This window comes from Ochotona curzoniae, unplaced genomic scaffold, assembly GCF_017591425.1.
Source record: "Ochotona curzoniae isolate NIBS_2020 unplaced genomic scaffold, NIBS_Ocur_1.0 contig_66, whole genome shotgun sequence".
NCBI lineage: Eukaryota > Metazoa > Chordata > Mammalia > Lagomorpha > Ochotonidae > Ochotona > Ochotona curzoniae.
The window spans coordinates 19512872-19530514 of NW_024466512.1; the positions used below are offsets into that span (position 1 = coordinate 19512872).

The 17643-nt window shown below is 47.6% G+C and overlaps 1 protein-coding gene across 2 annotated transcripts; it reads right to left on the reverse strand.

Annotated features, from left to right (window-relative positions):
- Positions 1-1545: 1545 nt before the first annotated feature.
- LOC121164167 (glutathione S-transferase omega-2) lies at positions 1546-15305 on the reverse strand. Of its 2 annotated transcripts, XM_040992153.1 has the most exons (5): positions 15112-15305; positions 14498-14720; positions 13143-13244; positions 3622-3728; positions 1546-2689 (listed from the first exon to the last, which is right to left on the reverse strand). In XM_040992153.1, exons 1-5 carry the CDS (start codon positions 15168-15170, stop codon positions 2530-2532), a joined length of 651 nt encoding a protein of 216 aa, XP_040848087.1. In that variant the 5' UTR covers positions 15171-15305; the 3' UTR covers positions 1546-2529. The 2 variants fall into 2 exon arrangements, with proteins under 2 accessions (XP_040848087.1, XP_040848088.1); XM_040992154.1 differs by lacking the exon at positions 13143-13244.
- Between the last annotated feature and the right edge of the window lie 2338 nt (positions 15306-17643).

The following is a 17643-nucleotide window of genomic DNA, read 5'->3' on the forward strand; positions in this document are numbered from 1 at the left end:
AAGGGGCGGGGGTGGGACATCACATCATCCATCCAGTGCTGTATTCCTACACTTGCTCATTCACAAAGCATATCCATGTTCTGTGCTAGATCCTGGGCAAACCAAACCAAGCAGGACAGGATTCCTCCTTTGAGAGGGCTCCTGGTCCAGATGGGCAGAAGAGGAAGGCCAGGAAGTGAGAGTGTAGACTCAGGGCAGGGCGGGGGGCAGCAAATCAGAGCACAGGCTCCTGGGACAGATGTTTGGCACTGCAGTCACATCACTGCTAGCAGCGTCTGCAACCCTCTGCACAGAACCCGTGTCTGAATTCCAGTTCTGCTCTCTGTGCCACTTCCTGCTTGTGCTCATGCTGGGTGGCCACAGGTGATGGCTCAACTGCTTAACTCCCTGCCACCTGTGTGGCAGATCTGAACTGAGTTATAGGCTCCTGGCTGTGGTCTAGCCCAGCCCTGAACATTGCAAGCATTTGGAGACAGGAGTGATCTCTGCCTTTCAAATTAAAAATGATCACAGGCTCTGCTCATCCCCAGCTATGTGACCCCACCTCAAAGCTTCAGTTTGCCTGTCTGGATCTGAAAGTAACCAGCACTCGCCTCCTGAGACTGAGCTGTGAACAACTAAATTGTGGTACTTGCTCCAAACACACAGAGCCTCCATCTACTCTCACTCTACCCCAGGCTCCCTCCTCCATGACCCAAAGTGCCCTGTCCTGGGTTAGAGCTTCTAGCAGGGCCTCCTCAGAAGAACCCCAGCTGACTCCTCCTCTGGCCCACCAAGCTAAGTGTGCCCCACCTCCAGGGCCTGCCCTTCCTCACCACCTCCCTGCTGCCCTCCGTCACCAGGGGCCCTGTCTCAGTAGAACTCCTAGGAGGGCCTCTGTGTTAAGCAAATGAACAGCCAATGATCACTGATTTTAGAACTGAATTTTCAAACTACTCCGTGGAGCCCTGGGAGACAATGCCCCGAGAAAGGCCACTTCCAGCAGCGAGCGTTGTGCTGTGCCGAATGCTCACTGCCATGTGGGATTTCTGCCTGTCCAGGGTGAGCGGGTTCCCCTCCAGCCACAGGGCAGGAATCTCCCCTTTCCCAGCAAGCACCCTAGGGACACAGTCACTCACAGCCAGCATTCTCCATGAGGCCTGGGTGCCATGGCAACAGGGTGCCACATTTGGAGCAGATGGTGGCTCAGACTGCCCGCCACACACTACCTCCACTGCCAGCCCAGGCACCTCACCAGCCTTGCTTCTGTCCAGCTGGCACAGGATAACACCTGGAAACCATTTACATGGTTCCAAATAGGCCTCAGAGCCAGCAGATGGCAGGACTGAGCTGAGACATGGAAGGCTGGTTCAGGCCAAATCCAAGGCAGGGACAGTGGACGGCTCCTGTACAGGTATAGACAAGGAAAGAATCTTGTGAGGGGGAAGGAAACGCTGAAAGGGGGTGTCTTTGCTTCTGCCTGCTGCCGCCAGCCCACCTCACACTGGCTGGAAGAGGAGGAAATAAACAGCATGGGACAGGCCTGGTTCCCTCCTCGAAGGAAGGCCACAGGCATTCCCGGCCTCAGGCACCAGCATATACACTCAGCTAGGCTCATGCTTTCTCATCCACTGCGGTGCTGCTTGGCTAAGGTAGCAGAGGGCCCCGGCATCCCCAGTGCAAGCAAGCAGCTCAAAGCCTGGTCTAGACCGAAGAGAAGCCTCCAGCAAGACAATGGAGAGGTATGTGGCTGCACTGGGGCAGGGCCTGTGCCTGTGTCAACTTCTTTCCTGAGGTGGCTTGGACCTGGTTCTTGACAGGGCACTGGGGGTCCTTGCCAGGGGGCCAGCTGGAAAGGTGTATGATGCAGATCCACCAGTGTGACCTTTGCCTGTGCTTGGCTCGGGGTGTGTCTGTTCCCTTCAGGCAGGATGCTGGCTTCAGAACATTCTGTGAAACATCCTGAGCCCTGCCAGCTCCTGTGACATCCTGACGTAGGGAGCCTGGGGTGATAAACGGCTGTTTTGCTTCCTGCTTTGGAATTCTTTCCAATCACGAGACCTTCTGGACCTCACAGGCCTGTGTCAGAATCTGAATGTGGATGATATATGCACGGCCACGTGGAGAGCAGCGTTCCTTGCCAAAAAAATGAAGGAAGCCAGACTTGCTTCCTCTCTTGTTCCTCACTCCTTTCAAGCATCCTTCTCATCAGGGAAGTCTTTTGGGGGGCCTCCAGGTAGAGCCTGAACCTCAAGCTCTGCACCAGCATCAAGCGACCTGGAGAACAAGCTGGGCAGAGGTGATGGGGTCTGGAAGCACACAGGTTTTCTGAGCTGGGCTCACACCTTAGCAGTGTACCCTTGGGGAGAGGTACCGTATGCAGCTCCAGGACAGAGGAGTCAGACAAGCCATGATCTGGGGTTAATGCCTTTCCTGTTTCCATTTTAATTGGGACCCTCAAAGAGAGGGAATGGAGATGGATTGACCCCTGCAGACCACTCCTGGAGCAGAATTGGAGCACAGCTGGTGACAGGGAAGGCATCATGATACTCAGCAGACTAGCCCAAAGTCAAAGGCATTAGGATTGTTCTGGAAGTACAGATTCAAGAAGCCCAGAAAAATGTTCTTGTCTATGAGGAGGGCACAGACAGTAGGGTCCTGCTTCATGGCGGCGATCCACAGCCGAAGCGACGGGGTATGACTGACACAGCTGCAAAGCAGGAAAGAAGTGTCAGCATGCGCAGGAGTGGCATGGGGAAGGGACACGGACTGAGCAGGTGGCACAGCCAGACAGCAGGTATACTAGGGGAATGCAGTTGGCCTGGCTTATCTTTGCAGCTGAGCACGATGGTTCACTGGCGGGAGATTTTGTTGGAGGACAGCTGAGTGTGTTTGGGCTGCAGAGGTTACCCCCAGCCCCCAGCCCCTAGAGAAGTCCCCATGGACAGATGGCTCTCGGAAAAGCTATATTCCTCTGTGGCCCAACGAAGACAACCTTGGATGGGTGGACATTTAGGTCCACTATGGGTGGGGGTATCCCACCTGTGAAATCACTGGGGCTAGCCCTGCCAAGGCAGCAGCACATAGGACTTAAAATTCAGTGCATCTGACTACAATACCCAGACAGCCACAACTCATTTGCCAGTACCCACTGCATTACTGGCTGGGCCAGGGGCAGGTGCCAGCTCTCACCCAGATTCCCCCTTGCCCTGAGGGGGGGATGGAGAGGATGGGAACAGAGCATGTGTCTTGCCCGGACCCCACAACCACTCTCTCTCCTGTTACCACCACCCCTATGTGTTCACGGAGTCATGGTGTATGGGGACCACCTCACTTGTGCATTCCCACATCAAGCACTTTGCTTCTTACAAGGGGTATTCTCATGTGGGGGTCCAAGATGGGTCGCTCTGCCCATGCCTCGCCTAGCAAGTAGGGTGGCCAGCTCTGAGGCTCTGTGGGGAGCTGGTGGATGTGGGCTCCCATCTGCCGAACCCTGGATCCAGGGTGTAAGAGCACCAGACAGGGGGTGGCTACTGGTAGCTGAGGAACCAGAGTGCCTGCTCTGAACATCCCAGAATGCTTTCCCACCAGGGGTGCTAAGTGTAGCCCTCAGAGTTCTCAGCCATAGGGCGCAAGGCTTACTCTGCTATGCCGTACACATCCAGCCGCTCGAACCAGGGCCAGAACAGGTAGTCGATCATGGAGATGCAGTCACCCCCGAAGAAGGTAGTGTTCTGGTAGTCTAGAATCTGAAACCACAAACAAGGCCATGGTCAGCTAGACTGAGAGTCATCTAACCTGCAAGTCAGCTAACCCACACTCAACTCATCCCAGAGACAGAGAAATAACATTTAGCTTTCCTAAGTGGGACACATCAATCCAGGCAGAAGAACATCCCGCAAAAAAGTTCCTGAAATTTTGAAAAAGCAAAGGAATTAAAAAAAACTCTGTTTTACTCAGCAGGGCATTCTTGGGACTGTCCTGGCCAAAAGCTATCACGCAGAGACATTAATGGGGCCTGTGCAGAGTCGTTGAGTAAAGTGGCTTCATCATTCTGAGAATGAGTCAGTCCTCAGTAATGGATGCGTGCTTGGGATAGTTTCTAAACCTTTCCATCTACTCAAAGGACTAGGCTGCCTTTAGATAGAGAGACACTATTATTTATATATATATATATAAATGCACAGATGGACACAGGACAAGTGCATACAATACCCTTCACTTACCCCCTCCTCCCCCGCCCCCAGTACATACACACAAGACCTTCTCAGGGCCAAGAGTGACTTGGGCCACCCACATCAAAACCACCTGGGATTCCAGAGGCAGCTACAGATTCTGGACCCCACCTCGGACAGGCGTTCCTCCAGCAATGTCACGCAAGGCAAGTCTCAGACATTCACAGAATCTTTGCCTCAAGTGGAGGCTGCCATCCAGACATCTCCCACTGACATCAGATACCACCCCGGCCAGGCCTGGTCAGAGGCATGTGGAAAGGCCTGCTCTGACCTGTGCACGCACATACCTTCCCTATGTGAAAAACTGCCTTTCCTCTTAAAACCCTCCAACAGCGGGACTGGAAGGACCCCTGAACACATGCTCTCCTTGCTCTATAATGTACTCATTCCACAGAGGATTAGATGTGCAGTGCTAAAGATGGATGCATAACATACTTACTAGGAAAAAAATCATAAGATGTTAGAAAAATCGAAACCAGGAAGGGAAATCAGGCCACAGATCCTGCAGTGGCTTCAACGAAGCTTTAAATCTGACTCGAGTTTCCTGGCTTTCCATGCAAAGAGGAAAACACCTTGATGAGTTGATTCTTGTCTCCCATAGGAGAGTGTGAGGAGGAAATGCAGCCATGGGCAGGTGGATTGGCGGGGAGGGTGCGGGAGAGGGTTTCAGGGTCTTGTTAGTGCCAGAACTAAGACAAAGACACCGTTCTCCTCCTTCCCAGACTTGTGTCAACCTCGTGTTGACTTCCAGTATGTCCTTGTGAGAACGCGAGTCACAGCAGCTCCCTCCTGTCCCTGGTGAATATCTATTTGCTTTTCAAATTTAGGTTACAGCAAAAATCTTAGAAGCTGTAAGCCCTGCCACCTCCCTGACCTGGCTCAGAGCTTCCCTGGAAAAGAACTCCCAGCACTCGCAGCCCAAGCCGATGGAATCCTGTCCTCCCACCCGACTCCACAGAAGGGCAGGTCCCCAGGGAACTTTACCAGGAATTCCTTTCCATTCTCAGTTTAAACTGATACCCATGCTTGAGCAGCCAACTTTCCTTGGAAATAAATGATGGGTGGAGCCAGGGGTAAAATACACGGTAGTCCTATCTTCCAATGCCTTATCTTCCCTATGCATCTTAACAGATAAATGGAATGACAAGCTGATGACTGATCTCAATTCACAACCCTGCCGTCTCACTTCCTTTTATTTTATTTTTTTTTTACTTGACACTCCCATAGTTTCCCCAAGGTGTCCCCCAGGTGTCCTACATGAGCGAAGGAGTCCTGGGGTCATCGCCTGCTGCCTCCCACACTGTGGCCCACCTGGAAGCAGAGCCAGGCCTTGACCCCAGGTACTCTGAGAGTGGCAACCCCAGCTACACCCTAACCCATGAAAAGCTCAGATTTTGGGATGGAGGTGGGGTGTGGACACTTTGGCAATTGCCGGCCAGGGTCAGAAGTCTCTTTAGGGTCCTCAACAGCAAGTGGTAGCAAACACGGCAGCTTACAGATGCATAAGATGACCCTTCCTTCAAAATCCTGGCTATTTCACCTGTATTATTCTGTAAAATGGTGTTTGATACTCTGGCATATCATAAATATATATTTCAGAACTTTCTTTCCCCTAGTTCACTGGACAAGACCATGGACGGACTCGGTGAGAGTTGAGGCATGAAAAACACACACGAAGAGGGCAAACCCACTGAGTGGACCCCACGTCTTGCGCTAAGTCCCCACCCTGGGCTCCCCTAAATGAGGAACCCACAAAGACATCCTTAGGACCTCCGTCCTGCCGCTCCAGGGGAAGCAAGAAGCGCGCAGGGCACCCCCTGGTGGCCGACAGTGGCGAGGCACGGGGGAAGTGGCCACTCTTGAAGTCAGGACAAAAAGAAAAAGGTATGAAGTCTTTGTGAAACAAGTGAGATCAAGAAGACAAGAAGCAAATCCCAGACTTCTTCAAACTGGGCAGTCTACGAAGCTCCAGTCTAAAGTGCCATAACTCAGCTTCAGACTACGAAACAGGCACCTCGTTTCACCACCCCCAGTTACACCTTGCTGGGAACCCCAGAGCCAGTGTGGCAGCCCCCAGAGGGTGCTGTGGCGCTAGCTACAGAAGCAAGAACGCTTTCTTCTGGATAAAAATATTCACACCAAGCAGGCGCTTCTCCCAACTCTGTCCCCCAAAACCACACGGGAAGCCACTAAGGGGCAGGAGAGGACATAGCAGCAGCAGCAGCAGCAGCAGCAGCAGCAGCAGCAGCAGCAGCAGCAGCAGGGAGCTCATGAAAGATGAGTGGATACTCTCAAGGTTTAACTTCAGGTCCCTGCTGGGCTGATCCAGCTGGGGCCCAACAAACTCAGGGTATGTGCCAGATCAGTCTCCACTCTAACAGGATGGGTGGAAGTAAGAGTCTGTGACCCAACAGGCCTCCTTGCTGCCTGTGAGTCATGAGCCAGCTCTCCCCTCCCACCCCCCAGACCCCCGCAGGGGAAATTTGGAGCACAGCTTGGCAGTATTGGAGGATGAAGGCCCACACTGAAAATTCTAAACTGGAACCCTTCCAAGGGGCTTCCTCCACTCAAAATGTATTTGTAAGCTGGTAACAGGGTATTGCTTGGCAATATTTACAAACATTTGTAAAATGATGGCGAGTGGGTGGGTGGGATTATCAGCAAGCATTCAACAAATCTGTGAAGGAAAGAGGTCTTTGTAAGGATCCAGGGAGGGGAAGAAATCACAATAGAGAAGGCTCACGGTACAGGATGTTACAATGGTGTGATCCCATTTTAGGAGAAGAAAACTGTGCATGCAAACCTGTACATATAAATGAACGTCTAGAAAAATGTCTACTACTATGTATTCCAAAAAGATCGACTACATTCAAACCGAAGACCAAAGAAAACAAGATTATGTTTTTAAATCCAGTATCCGTGGTGGGCTTCTGGCATGGTGGTCATCCCATACTGAAGTGCCTGGTTGGAGTCCTGGCTCCAATCTTCCAGACCCAGCTTCCTGCTCAGGCCATCTACGAGGCAGCAGGTGAGGGCTCAAGTACCAGGAGACCCTGTCATCCACACGGCAGACTCACGTGGAGGTTTGGGCTCCTAGCTTCAGCCTGGCCTAGCTCTGACTATTGCTGGCATGTATGGAAAGGACCGGGAGAGGGAGCACTCTCTTCCCCGGCCCTTTCCCCCTTTCAAATAAAGCAAAAAATAATGCTAATAAAACTAAAATATATAAAGTATAAATACATAAATAATATAAATTTGGAAATTAAAAGGTGGAGTCAGTGCTGTGGTGCAGTAGGTAAGGCCTCTGCCTGGGACACTGGCATCCCATACACACATGGATTCAACTCCCAGACGCTCCACTCTTTATATCCGGCTCCCTGCTTCAGTTGCTGCATCTTTGCGGAACACCCAGAAAAAGCTCCTAATTCCTCTCTTTGGAATGGCCCAGCTCCAAGCCATTGTGGCCATTTGGAGAGTGAGCCAGAAGATGGAAGATCTCTCTAACTCTGCCCTTGAAATAAATAAATAAGTCTTTTAAAAGGTTAAAAAAGAAGAAGAAGAAGAAGAAACATCATGTCCTTTACACATGGATATGCAAAAAAAAGAAATCCACAAAAAGGTGGAACTAAAAGCTAGATTTATTTTGGTAGAAACAAGTTGAAGTCCATGCATTATTCTTTCATTAGACACATTTTCATGAACTTTCTAAAGATCCTGTGTGTATAAGAAGAACTCGTTAAAGAGAACTTTAACAAACTGATAAGGAAAATCAACAAGGTTTCCACAGTTATTGGGCAAAGGTCCTTGAGCAATGTCACAGGTCCAAACACAAAGGGAGGACAGAGACAGGAAAGCGACACCCAGAAGGACTGTTTGTCTCTCCTAAACAAGCAACTATCATTGTGCACGCAACCTCAAAAGGAGGTACAGCAGAAGGCGTCATCACCTACTTCAGGCAGCAGCAGGCTGCCCAAATCTTAAGGACAGGAAGTTAGTCTGTTACAGCATAACCCCTGGGGCCTGCCTGCCTCAGTGCAGTCATTCTACTGCCAAGAGTCCAACCACAAATAGGGAAAAGCTCAAGATTAAAGACGACGCAGGGAATGCCACATCCTCTGCAGCAACACTCGTCCCAGCCAGCCCCCCTGACACACCCCTGCTGAGTGGGCTGCACACATCACTTTCTGCATTAAAAGGGATTATTTATTTTAAAATATTATGCATGTAATTGGCAAATGCATTCTCATTAAATGTTCAAATAGAGAAAACAGAGTAAAACACAAAGACCCTCCCTCCCTCCCCTGGACAGCCACAACGGAGAGCCCCACGTGCAGCTCACATTTTTCACGGTGTTCATTGACACGTGCGTGTTCGCATGCACAGTTTTCTTTTCTTCTCCTAAAATGAGATCATACCATCTGTATTCCTGGTATATTTCATCTAAACATTTCTGGGTGATCTTTTCATGGCAGTACCCAGCCATCTGCCATATGCATTTTTAACTGTGCCACAGAATTTCCCAGGATGAACATAATTATTAACCATTCCCCACTTGATAGATTTTTGGGTTTCTAATTTTTCATCAACAAAAATGCTGCTCTAATAAACATCAAAGACATGAAGAAAACTCTTACATCCTCTGTAACCTGTTTCTACAAACAGCAGCTTTTCATCTACATCAAAATATCAAGATATATAGAAGAAAAGGATAGAAAGCAAACCCCCATGTAACACTAGTGATTATTTCTGCAAAGTGGAATTATGACATTTTAGAATTTTTCTATATTTTTCTGTAGTTTCCAAATTCTAAGGAACAGGTATTAATAATAGTATTAATTATGAGAATAATTATTTTGCTTCTTTTTTTAACATGGTGGGAATGAGTACAGTAGATAGCTGAAATCAATACAACACACATTAGTTTATCTAGAAAGCACCCATTAGAATTGGACAATGAGTGACGTGACCCGAGAGTAAGAACACTAAAAATCCCAGCCAGCCTTCCCGGGTCGGGACACTCAGCTCCCACATGGGAAACGAGGGTGATCACAGCCTCATGACACATTACTAGATACGCCACTTAGCCAGCATGTCCCGCAAAACCACGTATGTCCAGCCCAGAACTTGCACATATGTCTCCAGCCGCGTTAGTCATAACAGCCAGGAATGTCCTTTCATACATGGATGGATATAAACAAAACGCTGTGCATCCCTTCAATAGGATATCCTTACCAACTGTAAGAAGGAAAAAAAGGTGGATCTTGAGAATATTCTATGAAAGAATTCATGAAAGATCACTCATGTGAAACGTCCAGAGCAAGCAAATCCACAAGGTAAAAAGCAGAGGGTTCCGAAGAAACAGGAAGTGACCGCTAATGATCAAGAGATTACTTCGGGGGAGGGAACAAATGTTCTGAAATTCAACCTGGCGACAGTCACACAACTTTCCCTGTACTGAAAAAATAGGTAGATTTTACAGTTAGATGGGATGCATCTTTAAAAAGCTGTTACTGGGCCCAGCATGGTAGTCTAGCAGCTAAAATTCTTGCCAGGCATCTGCCAGGATCCCATATGGGCCCCAGTTTTAATCCCAACAGCCCCACTTTCCATCCAGCTCCTTGCTTGTGACCTGGGAAAACAGCTGAGGACAGCTCAAAGTCTTGGGGCCCTGTACCCATGTGGGAGACCCAGAAGAAGCTCTGGACTTCTGGCTTTGAATTGGCTCAGCTAAGGCCATTGCAGTCGCCTGGAGAGTGAATCATTGGATAGAAGATCTTCCTCTCTGTCTCTCCTCCTCTCTGTATATCTAACTTTCAAATAAAAATAAAATAAATCTTTAACAAAGAAAGTTGTTGCTGACAAAAATGTAGCAGCAATGAGTTTCATTTGTTGACATTAATGCAATGGAAAGAAAATAAATTTGGCTTGTATCTTGCTATATTTAAAAGGCCACAAAAATTATTTTCAGTGAAGAATTATTCAGACACAAATTTTCTTTCCTTTTTATCCTGGTGACATTGTAAGAGAAACAAACACTCTGTAAGTAATTCTATCACTAAAACTAAAAATTAGAGAAGAACAACATGAGAACCTAACTACTACCACATAAAGTTAATTGGGCTAATGTGTCCTTTTGGCAGAGAAGAATTAACAAATTAAAAATCCAGATGACAAGGAAGGCATTTGGTCTGTTGGAAAAAATGGGTGAAAGGTGCCTATATTCCATATCAGTATCGGGGTTCCAGTCAAGGCTCCACTCCCAGTTCCAGCCTCCTGCTAAGGTGCACGCTGGAAGGCAGTGGGGATGGTTCAAGTGGTTGAGTGCCTGCCTCCATGCAGGACTGAGTTCCTGGCTCCTGATCCTTGTGGGCATTTGGAAAGTGAACCAGGAGAGAGACTCTCTCTCAGTCTCTTTCCCTCTCCCTCCTTTTCAAGTATATAAATAAACTGGAAAAAAAAAATGACTAGAAGCAAAATTGAGAATCAAAGATGCATTTTAGCTACAGTTATGCAAACTCAGCCTCATGCCAACTGCTACACAGACGGCAGGCAATAAAATCTGACAATGTGGGATGCTATGCACAGAAATGCCAAATAAAGTGCCACCAAACAGGTGGATGGATGCAAGAAGCAGAAGTACAAGGCAGCCTGTGGCCCAGAGGATGAAGGTTTCCATCTTGGCAAGTTCTCATCTTTGGATCTAACTCAGGATTCTGTCATCTCCCTGCTCTCCTGACACTCTGCTGTATGAGATTCTGATAGGACCAGCAAACCAGGACTTAGAACGAATTTACAAGCACAGGAACACAGAATGAGAGCAAAAATCCAAAAGCATTCCCCCCACAATTAAACCAAATCTCATTCTTTAGAGCTCAGAACCTTCTTCATCTGACCATTTCCAACAAGAATACATTTTAAATGAAGGCACTGAAGAGGCCTAATGGAACCCAGGTGTTACCCATGTTACCTTCCTAGGCTCAGTCCCTACCTGATGACCCATCAGCTCAAATTGAGCATAAGGTATCCACCCTCGGACTCTGGGTCAGTGCAAAGTGTCACATGTATGGGTCGTGGACCTGGAAACCACTTTCCAGTGCTCCTGCTCCTTCACCAGACCCCAGCTTATCGCATCCCTTACAATCTCCCCACATGCCTGTCTCCTGCCCTCCTTAGGAAGACGCTCTCTGTACCTTCCCTGTCCTTGCTGTTGGCCTCTGCATGCCCCACACAGTTGCTGGGTTGAACATGTGAGAAGGCATGGCACACACTGCCTCCTACTTGCTAACCTTCCAACATGCTTCCTCCACTTGGGCAGATAACACAAACTCCTTGGCACACTGGACAAAGCTCTGAGTGTACAGTTCTGGGTTACCTTGCTTCTCAAATTCATCCTTGATGAGTTAGAACAGATACTGTCTATCTCCCACCTTCAAAAACTCTGTTTTGCATGTCTTCAGGCTAGCACTCAACACACTGAGGTTTAGACTTATATATATATACATCAGAAAGAGAGATACAAAACTATTCCATCCACTGGCTTATTCCCAAACACCTGCAACAGCCAGAACTGGGCTAAGATAAAACTAGGAGCTAGAAACTCAATTCATGTCTTCTACACTGGTGGCAGCACTTTTCTTTGTTCCCGAAAGCCCATTTTATTAGCTATGTCCTTGACCGTGGTGATTAAAGGCAGTGCTGGCCCGTGTGAAGTAGATCTGTCACCAACTACCAGGTCATGCCTCACCAAGGTTCTAGAATCCAGAGAAGCCAAGTCTAAAGTGCAAAACTCTTTCCATCACATCACATTGCCTTCTCACGATTAAGACCACAGTCAATAGTCTCAGGACAAAAGGTTAACATATCCTACACTTGACAATCCATCATCTCTAAATACTGCAAGTGCACAAGTCTAAGAGAACAACCAAAGTGTAAATAAGTCCAATCTGCTTCCACTTGATAAAGGTCAAAATGGAAGATTATGAACACTCAGCATTCCTTTAGGAAGCTGAAAAATAGCATTCTCTGGCTGCCAAGAGAACAATCCACCTCGTAAGGGAATTAATCAGCTTCTGTGACAAAGATAAAGGAAGTCCAAGAACTGTCTTCCAGATTATTCTAGAAGTAAGGCAGACAAGTACTTCAGTACTGGCAGATGAACATAGGACCTTCACTGGCAGACACTGCTCCTCATCCACAAACCTTTCTTCTTAGTTACAGGACCCTGAGTTTATTTGCATGTCTCACCTAAAACTGAGTTTCTTAGCTTCTCTACACATTATGTTCTGGCCAGTGAGACACCAATAGTCACGCAGCAGGGTTTCAGAAAAGTCCATTACAGAAGCATGCCATCTGCCATCTGCTTCCTTGTCCTTCTCCTACCTGCAGTCTGGATGTGATGGCTGCAGGTGCAGCAGCAGCTAAGTTGTCATTTTGAGGAAGGAAGCATTACATGGATGATGACCAAACCCAGAAAGAGAATGAGCCTCAGTGGCTGTTAACTTTACACAGAAACCATCAACTCAGCTCCGAACTGTACAACTCTGGCATTTTAACATAAGACCTTAAGCCCTTAATCAGATACATTTATGGTGGTTAGGCTCTTTTCACCCACAGCCAAACACAGTCCCAACCAATGCAGATTGTGCTTTGTGGCTGGAAGCTGCAGAGTCCATGTAGAAAACATTCAGGGAATGGAGTGACTTGGGAGAGCAGCCACGCAAGGCACATGCTTTCTGACTCCCTGATAGTTTCTGGAGAACTGCAGAGCATCAGCAAGCTCAGCTCTGATGGCCAGATGCTGCACTTCTTAAAGTCTGGTAGGAATAAGTTCATGAGAGCAGGAGGTATCGGAGGGACCAGATTAGGTGACCCTGCATGGCTTTTTTCACGGTATCCTCAGACCAGGAGACCAGGGGCCCCTTTATGTACCTCTTCCAAGTTGCAGAATTCCTGACGCAGGGCTGTCTTCAGATCGTTGCATTCCCTCCCACATCTCAGCGCCACCAGACACTCCTTGGTTAGGTGTGGGACCTAATCAGAGGATACAAGATGTTAGTGGATCACTTGTCAGTCTTTTGGCTGAGGTCAAGTGTAGGACCTTAGTGGAGAATGCATTGTTCCTGCTATGCCTAAAGACGCAGCACCGCTCTGCAGTGCACAGGCCTGCAGCCACAGAGTTCCCAGCTCCCTACCAGAGACACCCAGCTTCTCTGTGGCTCCAGGAATCCACCTGGCACAGTATCCTAGAGAACACAGGGCTTCAACAGGGCTTCGCCTGTGCTCCTTACTCCATCAGCTGTTGTGCATTCTTAAAGGGGCTGCTTAAGCTAAGCCTTAGTGTTCTCATCGGAAAAAATGGACAATAATAGTGCCTGGCTGACAGGGAAGATATTGGATTGAACTGGTAAACCAATTAGGACAGGATTTGGCAACTCATTAGTTGCTTAGTAGGTGTCACCCATTAATATCACTGAGTTACTTCTTTTCAGTGGGAACTATCTTAACCTTTATGCAGCTCTTTTCTCTAATTATTAAAAGCTACCTCCTTTTTCTCTATCCCTCACATTTCCCATACAGCTGGAACTCTGGCTCTGCACAAAGGATAATTCCTGTGCTTCCCTTTTTGGGATAGTATTCTCGCATCAACATATTTTACGTGAAGCTCAGGAAATCCTCCTTTATTTCATTAATTTTATTTATTGGAAAGGCAGATGTGCAGAGAAAAGGAGATACAAAGAAAGATCCTCCATCTGCTGGTTCATTCCCCAAGCAGCAGCAATGACCAGAGCTGAGCCAATCCAAAGCCAAAAGCCTCTTCCAGGTTCCCCATGCAGATACAGGATCCCAAGGCTTTGGGCCATCCTCCGCTGCTTTCCCAAGCCACAAGCAGAAGACGGATAGGAAGTGGAGCAGCTGGAACATGAACCAAAGCCCATATAGGATCCTGGAGGATGCAAGGCAAGGACTCAGCCACTAGGCTGTCGCGGTGGGCCCCTGAGTCTTCCTTCTTAAGGAGCATAAGTCTATACCTTTTTCAGTAATGCCCTGCAAGTCACATGGTCATTATCATGTCATAACTAAGCCTTTCCAGCACACTAGTTGAAATCGAACCTAGCAATTAAAATCTGGAAAATTTAATATCAGAGGGCATAATATAATTCCATGAAGTCATTCTCTGGAGACTCACGTGAAACAATGTCACAAGTGATTGGGCTTTACAATGGGTTGAAGTTTGGGACAGACATACAATGCAAAACAGAGCGGCCTTTCGCCATGGACTCTACCTTACAGAACAGCTCCAGTAACATCTTCTGTCGAGCTCGCTCATAGGGGTCATAGGGAAACAGCTTCCTTCCCGGGTAAACATCATCCAGGTACTCACAGGCGATGACAGACTCATAGACCAGTTGACATTGGCTGTTCTCCAAGACAGGAATTTGACCATAGGGATGCTTTGTGTAATACCAGTCGGGCTTGTTTTTCAGGTTAATATTGATAATTTCATGTCTTAAAAAGCAAAGGGAAAACAAAACAACAAAAATGAGGTGTGTGCTTGGGCAGATACAAAAGCAACCAATTTATAAAATTATTTTTAAAGTTTTAAAATCATGGAGCTTCCTTGTCCTCACATGATGGGTACTGAGAGGGTAAAGTGTGGGCTATGCACTGTGTTCTGTTCATGACAGAAGAGTTGACCTGAGCTCCTGGGTCTGGCTACCTTCCAAGGAACAGTGAGGAGAGGTCTCAGTAGCCTTGACCATGTACCCCTAATCATGAAAGGGAGTGAGGGCACAGGGACACAGCCCCAGAGAAAGCTCTGCCTGTCGGTGCTCAGTTCTACCCTCCCAGCCGCTATCCTGCGCTGACCCTTCAGGAGGAGTGCCTGGGCTTCTCTCACCTGATGCCTTTGGCCCTGAGGACAAGGCGTGTCCTGTGCGAGTACGGGCAGAACCTCATGCTGTACAGGCGGATCACGCCCTCCGGGACCGGCCCTGGGGGACAGCTTCCTATAGGGCAGGGTGAATGCAGAGGCTGGTTAGCTCTGTGGGCAGAAGGGGTCTCTCAGTGCCCAGGAACCCTGGGGAGATGGAGCTGGTGGGGGGTTATGTGGGTGCTGTCTCCCAAGTCCCAGAGAGGACACTTGGCATGAAGCTTTTCTGCAAGGGAACTCCTGTAAACCCCTCCGCACCCACCTGATTTGCAGGACAAAGCCAGCAGCCCCAACCCCAAGCCCCCAGAGTTGGGTGGAGAGGATTTACCTTTACACAGTGTCCTGGTTCCATCTCTAGACACGACATCCAGGTATCTGCACTGCACCCTGCGCTCGCTGTTGCTGCAGCAGACTCCGGGAGCGGCTGCGCACTGGCGCCCCTTCTGCCCCGAACTCATTTTGTGAACACGTTGTCAGGAGGCATGGGATCTGGGGCAGGAGCTGGGGGACCTTAGCCTGGGGGAAACATAGTCCCAGATTCCAATGCCCAAGAAGAGGAACGGATACAAAAATGCCCCCAAATTCCATATACCTCCCTAAAAAAAAATCCCCTGTCCTGGACATATGAGCACCAAGAATCCATGAAGAATGTGTATTTAAATCCCAGCATGCATTTAAGGAAGCACAATGAAGATGAAAGAGGCCAATGCCATCTTTTACCCTTCCAAGCTCTCCTTCTTCATATCATTAAAACAGCTGACCACATTGTGTATGACAAACATAGATTTTTGTTTTTGTTTTGTTTTTCTTTTTTTTTTTTTAAAGAAAATCATTTCTTCTCATGATATAGCAGATAGGGAGGGAAACATTACTGGTGCTGAGAACTTGATGTCTGATTTAAGAAGTGAGCATCTGCCCTATCTACCTCACTTGCTTCACCTTAGCCCTGGCTCACCTTAAGAGATTTTATTCAAGTTCTGAAATCTGATTGTGACTAAGAACAAGAGACTAGAGGGCTAAGACCAATGTGTGAGATCTGGTCTAAATGTTCTCAGTCTAAATTTCTGAGATGACTCTTTCTGGTTGGAAAGGACTATCCCAACAACACAGAGCCACTATCCCAACAACACAGAGCCACTTACACAGCGTCTTTATTTGCTTGAAGTCAGGGAGACAGCTGGCTTTGGCCTTAATACTGATGCACTGAGATCCTGAATGTCAGCAGGTGGAAAAATACTTTCTGCACATTTCCAGGACTGAGCTGATGCAGGGGTTACTCATGCATGCAGTTTATGACATTGACAGGTAACGAAGGAAAGAATCGTGTTATGTACCCGGCTCATGGTAGTTCCATGGGCTCCTTCATCTGATCCCCACAACTGCTCAGCTGGAAAGCTAGTATTAGTCCTACTTTTCAACACAGCTTCAGAAAAATGAAATTATTTGCCCAAGATGTTCTAGCTTGTTGGATTGAAGAATTTTAAAAGTCCATAGACCTACTCATGGTCTTGGCCTCCAAAGCTGAGAAGTGTAGAGGGGAAATGTAGAGGGCATAGGAGTGTAGAGGGGAAATGATGCTAGGTTCAAGAAAGTAGAGCATGTAATGGTGCTCACCAAATGTTAGCTGGTCTAAGTCATTTAGTAAAATGATAGGGCATAATCATGTGCTTTATACATGGGCAGGTTTTGGCCTTGGGAATTAAATCTACCCTGAAGGCTTGGTTCATAGGATGAACAATTCCCCCACCTCCTACTAAATAGAATCTTTGAAACCTTTATGAAAGAGGCTCAACTACATTTTTTTTTTCTAAGCCATTCAGTGATTTCATGAAGGGTAAGTTTAAATAATAACACAGCATGTGTTGTTGCACTGTAAGAATTAAGAAATGCCAGAAATGTCTGAATAAATGTTCTCTGACGGTCTGGCATGGTAGCCTAGGGGCTAAAGTCCTCGCCTTGCATGCACCAGAATCCCATATTGGTGCCAGTTCTAATCCCAGCAGTTCCACTTCCCATCCAGCTCCCAGCTTGCGGTCTGGGAAAGCAGTCGAGGACGGCCCAAAGCCTTGGGACCCTGTACCGGCATAGGAGACCCAGAAGAGGCTCCTGGCTTCAGATCAGCTCAGCTCCAGCCATTGCGGTCACTTGGGAAGTGAATCAGCAAATGGAAGATCTTCCTTTCTGTCTCTCCTCCTCTCTGTATATCTGACTTCGTAATAAAAATAAGACAAATCTTTAAACAAAAAGGGTGGTAGAACAGAAGCAAGAGACAGAATCAGTCATGTGAGAGGTCATGGTGGGTAAGGAGTTGATTCCCAGGAAGAGAGATATGTTCCTCTCATAAAGAAGACTGAATTCAGTTACTCCAGAGAAATATTCAGATTCTAAAAGGCAACGTCATAAAAGAAATGCAAAGAAATGCAAATTAAAACAAATTATTGCTAACATTCTGTATGCTATATGTATTAGCCCATGTTGTCCTTAAAACAGTCCTATAAA

Coding starts and splice junctions, on each gene's coding strand:
- LOC121164167 (XM_040992153.1), bottom strand. CDS start 15,170: ATGAGGTTCTGCCCGTACTCGCACAGGACACGCCTTGTCCTCAGGGCC. Junction 14,721..15,111: donor CTCAGGGCCAAAGGCATCAG/GTGAGAGAAGCC, acceptor TTGCTTTTTAAG/ACATGAAATTATCAATATTA. Junction 2,690..3,621: donor GATGTGTACGGCATAGCAGA/GTAAGCCTTGCG, acceptor CCTGCTTTGCAG/CTGTGTCAGTCATACCCCGT.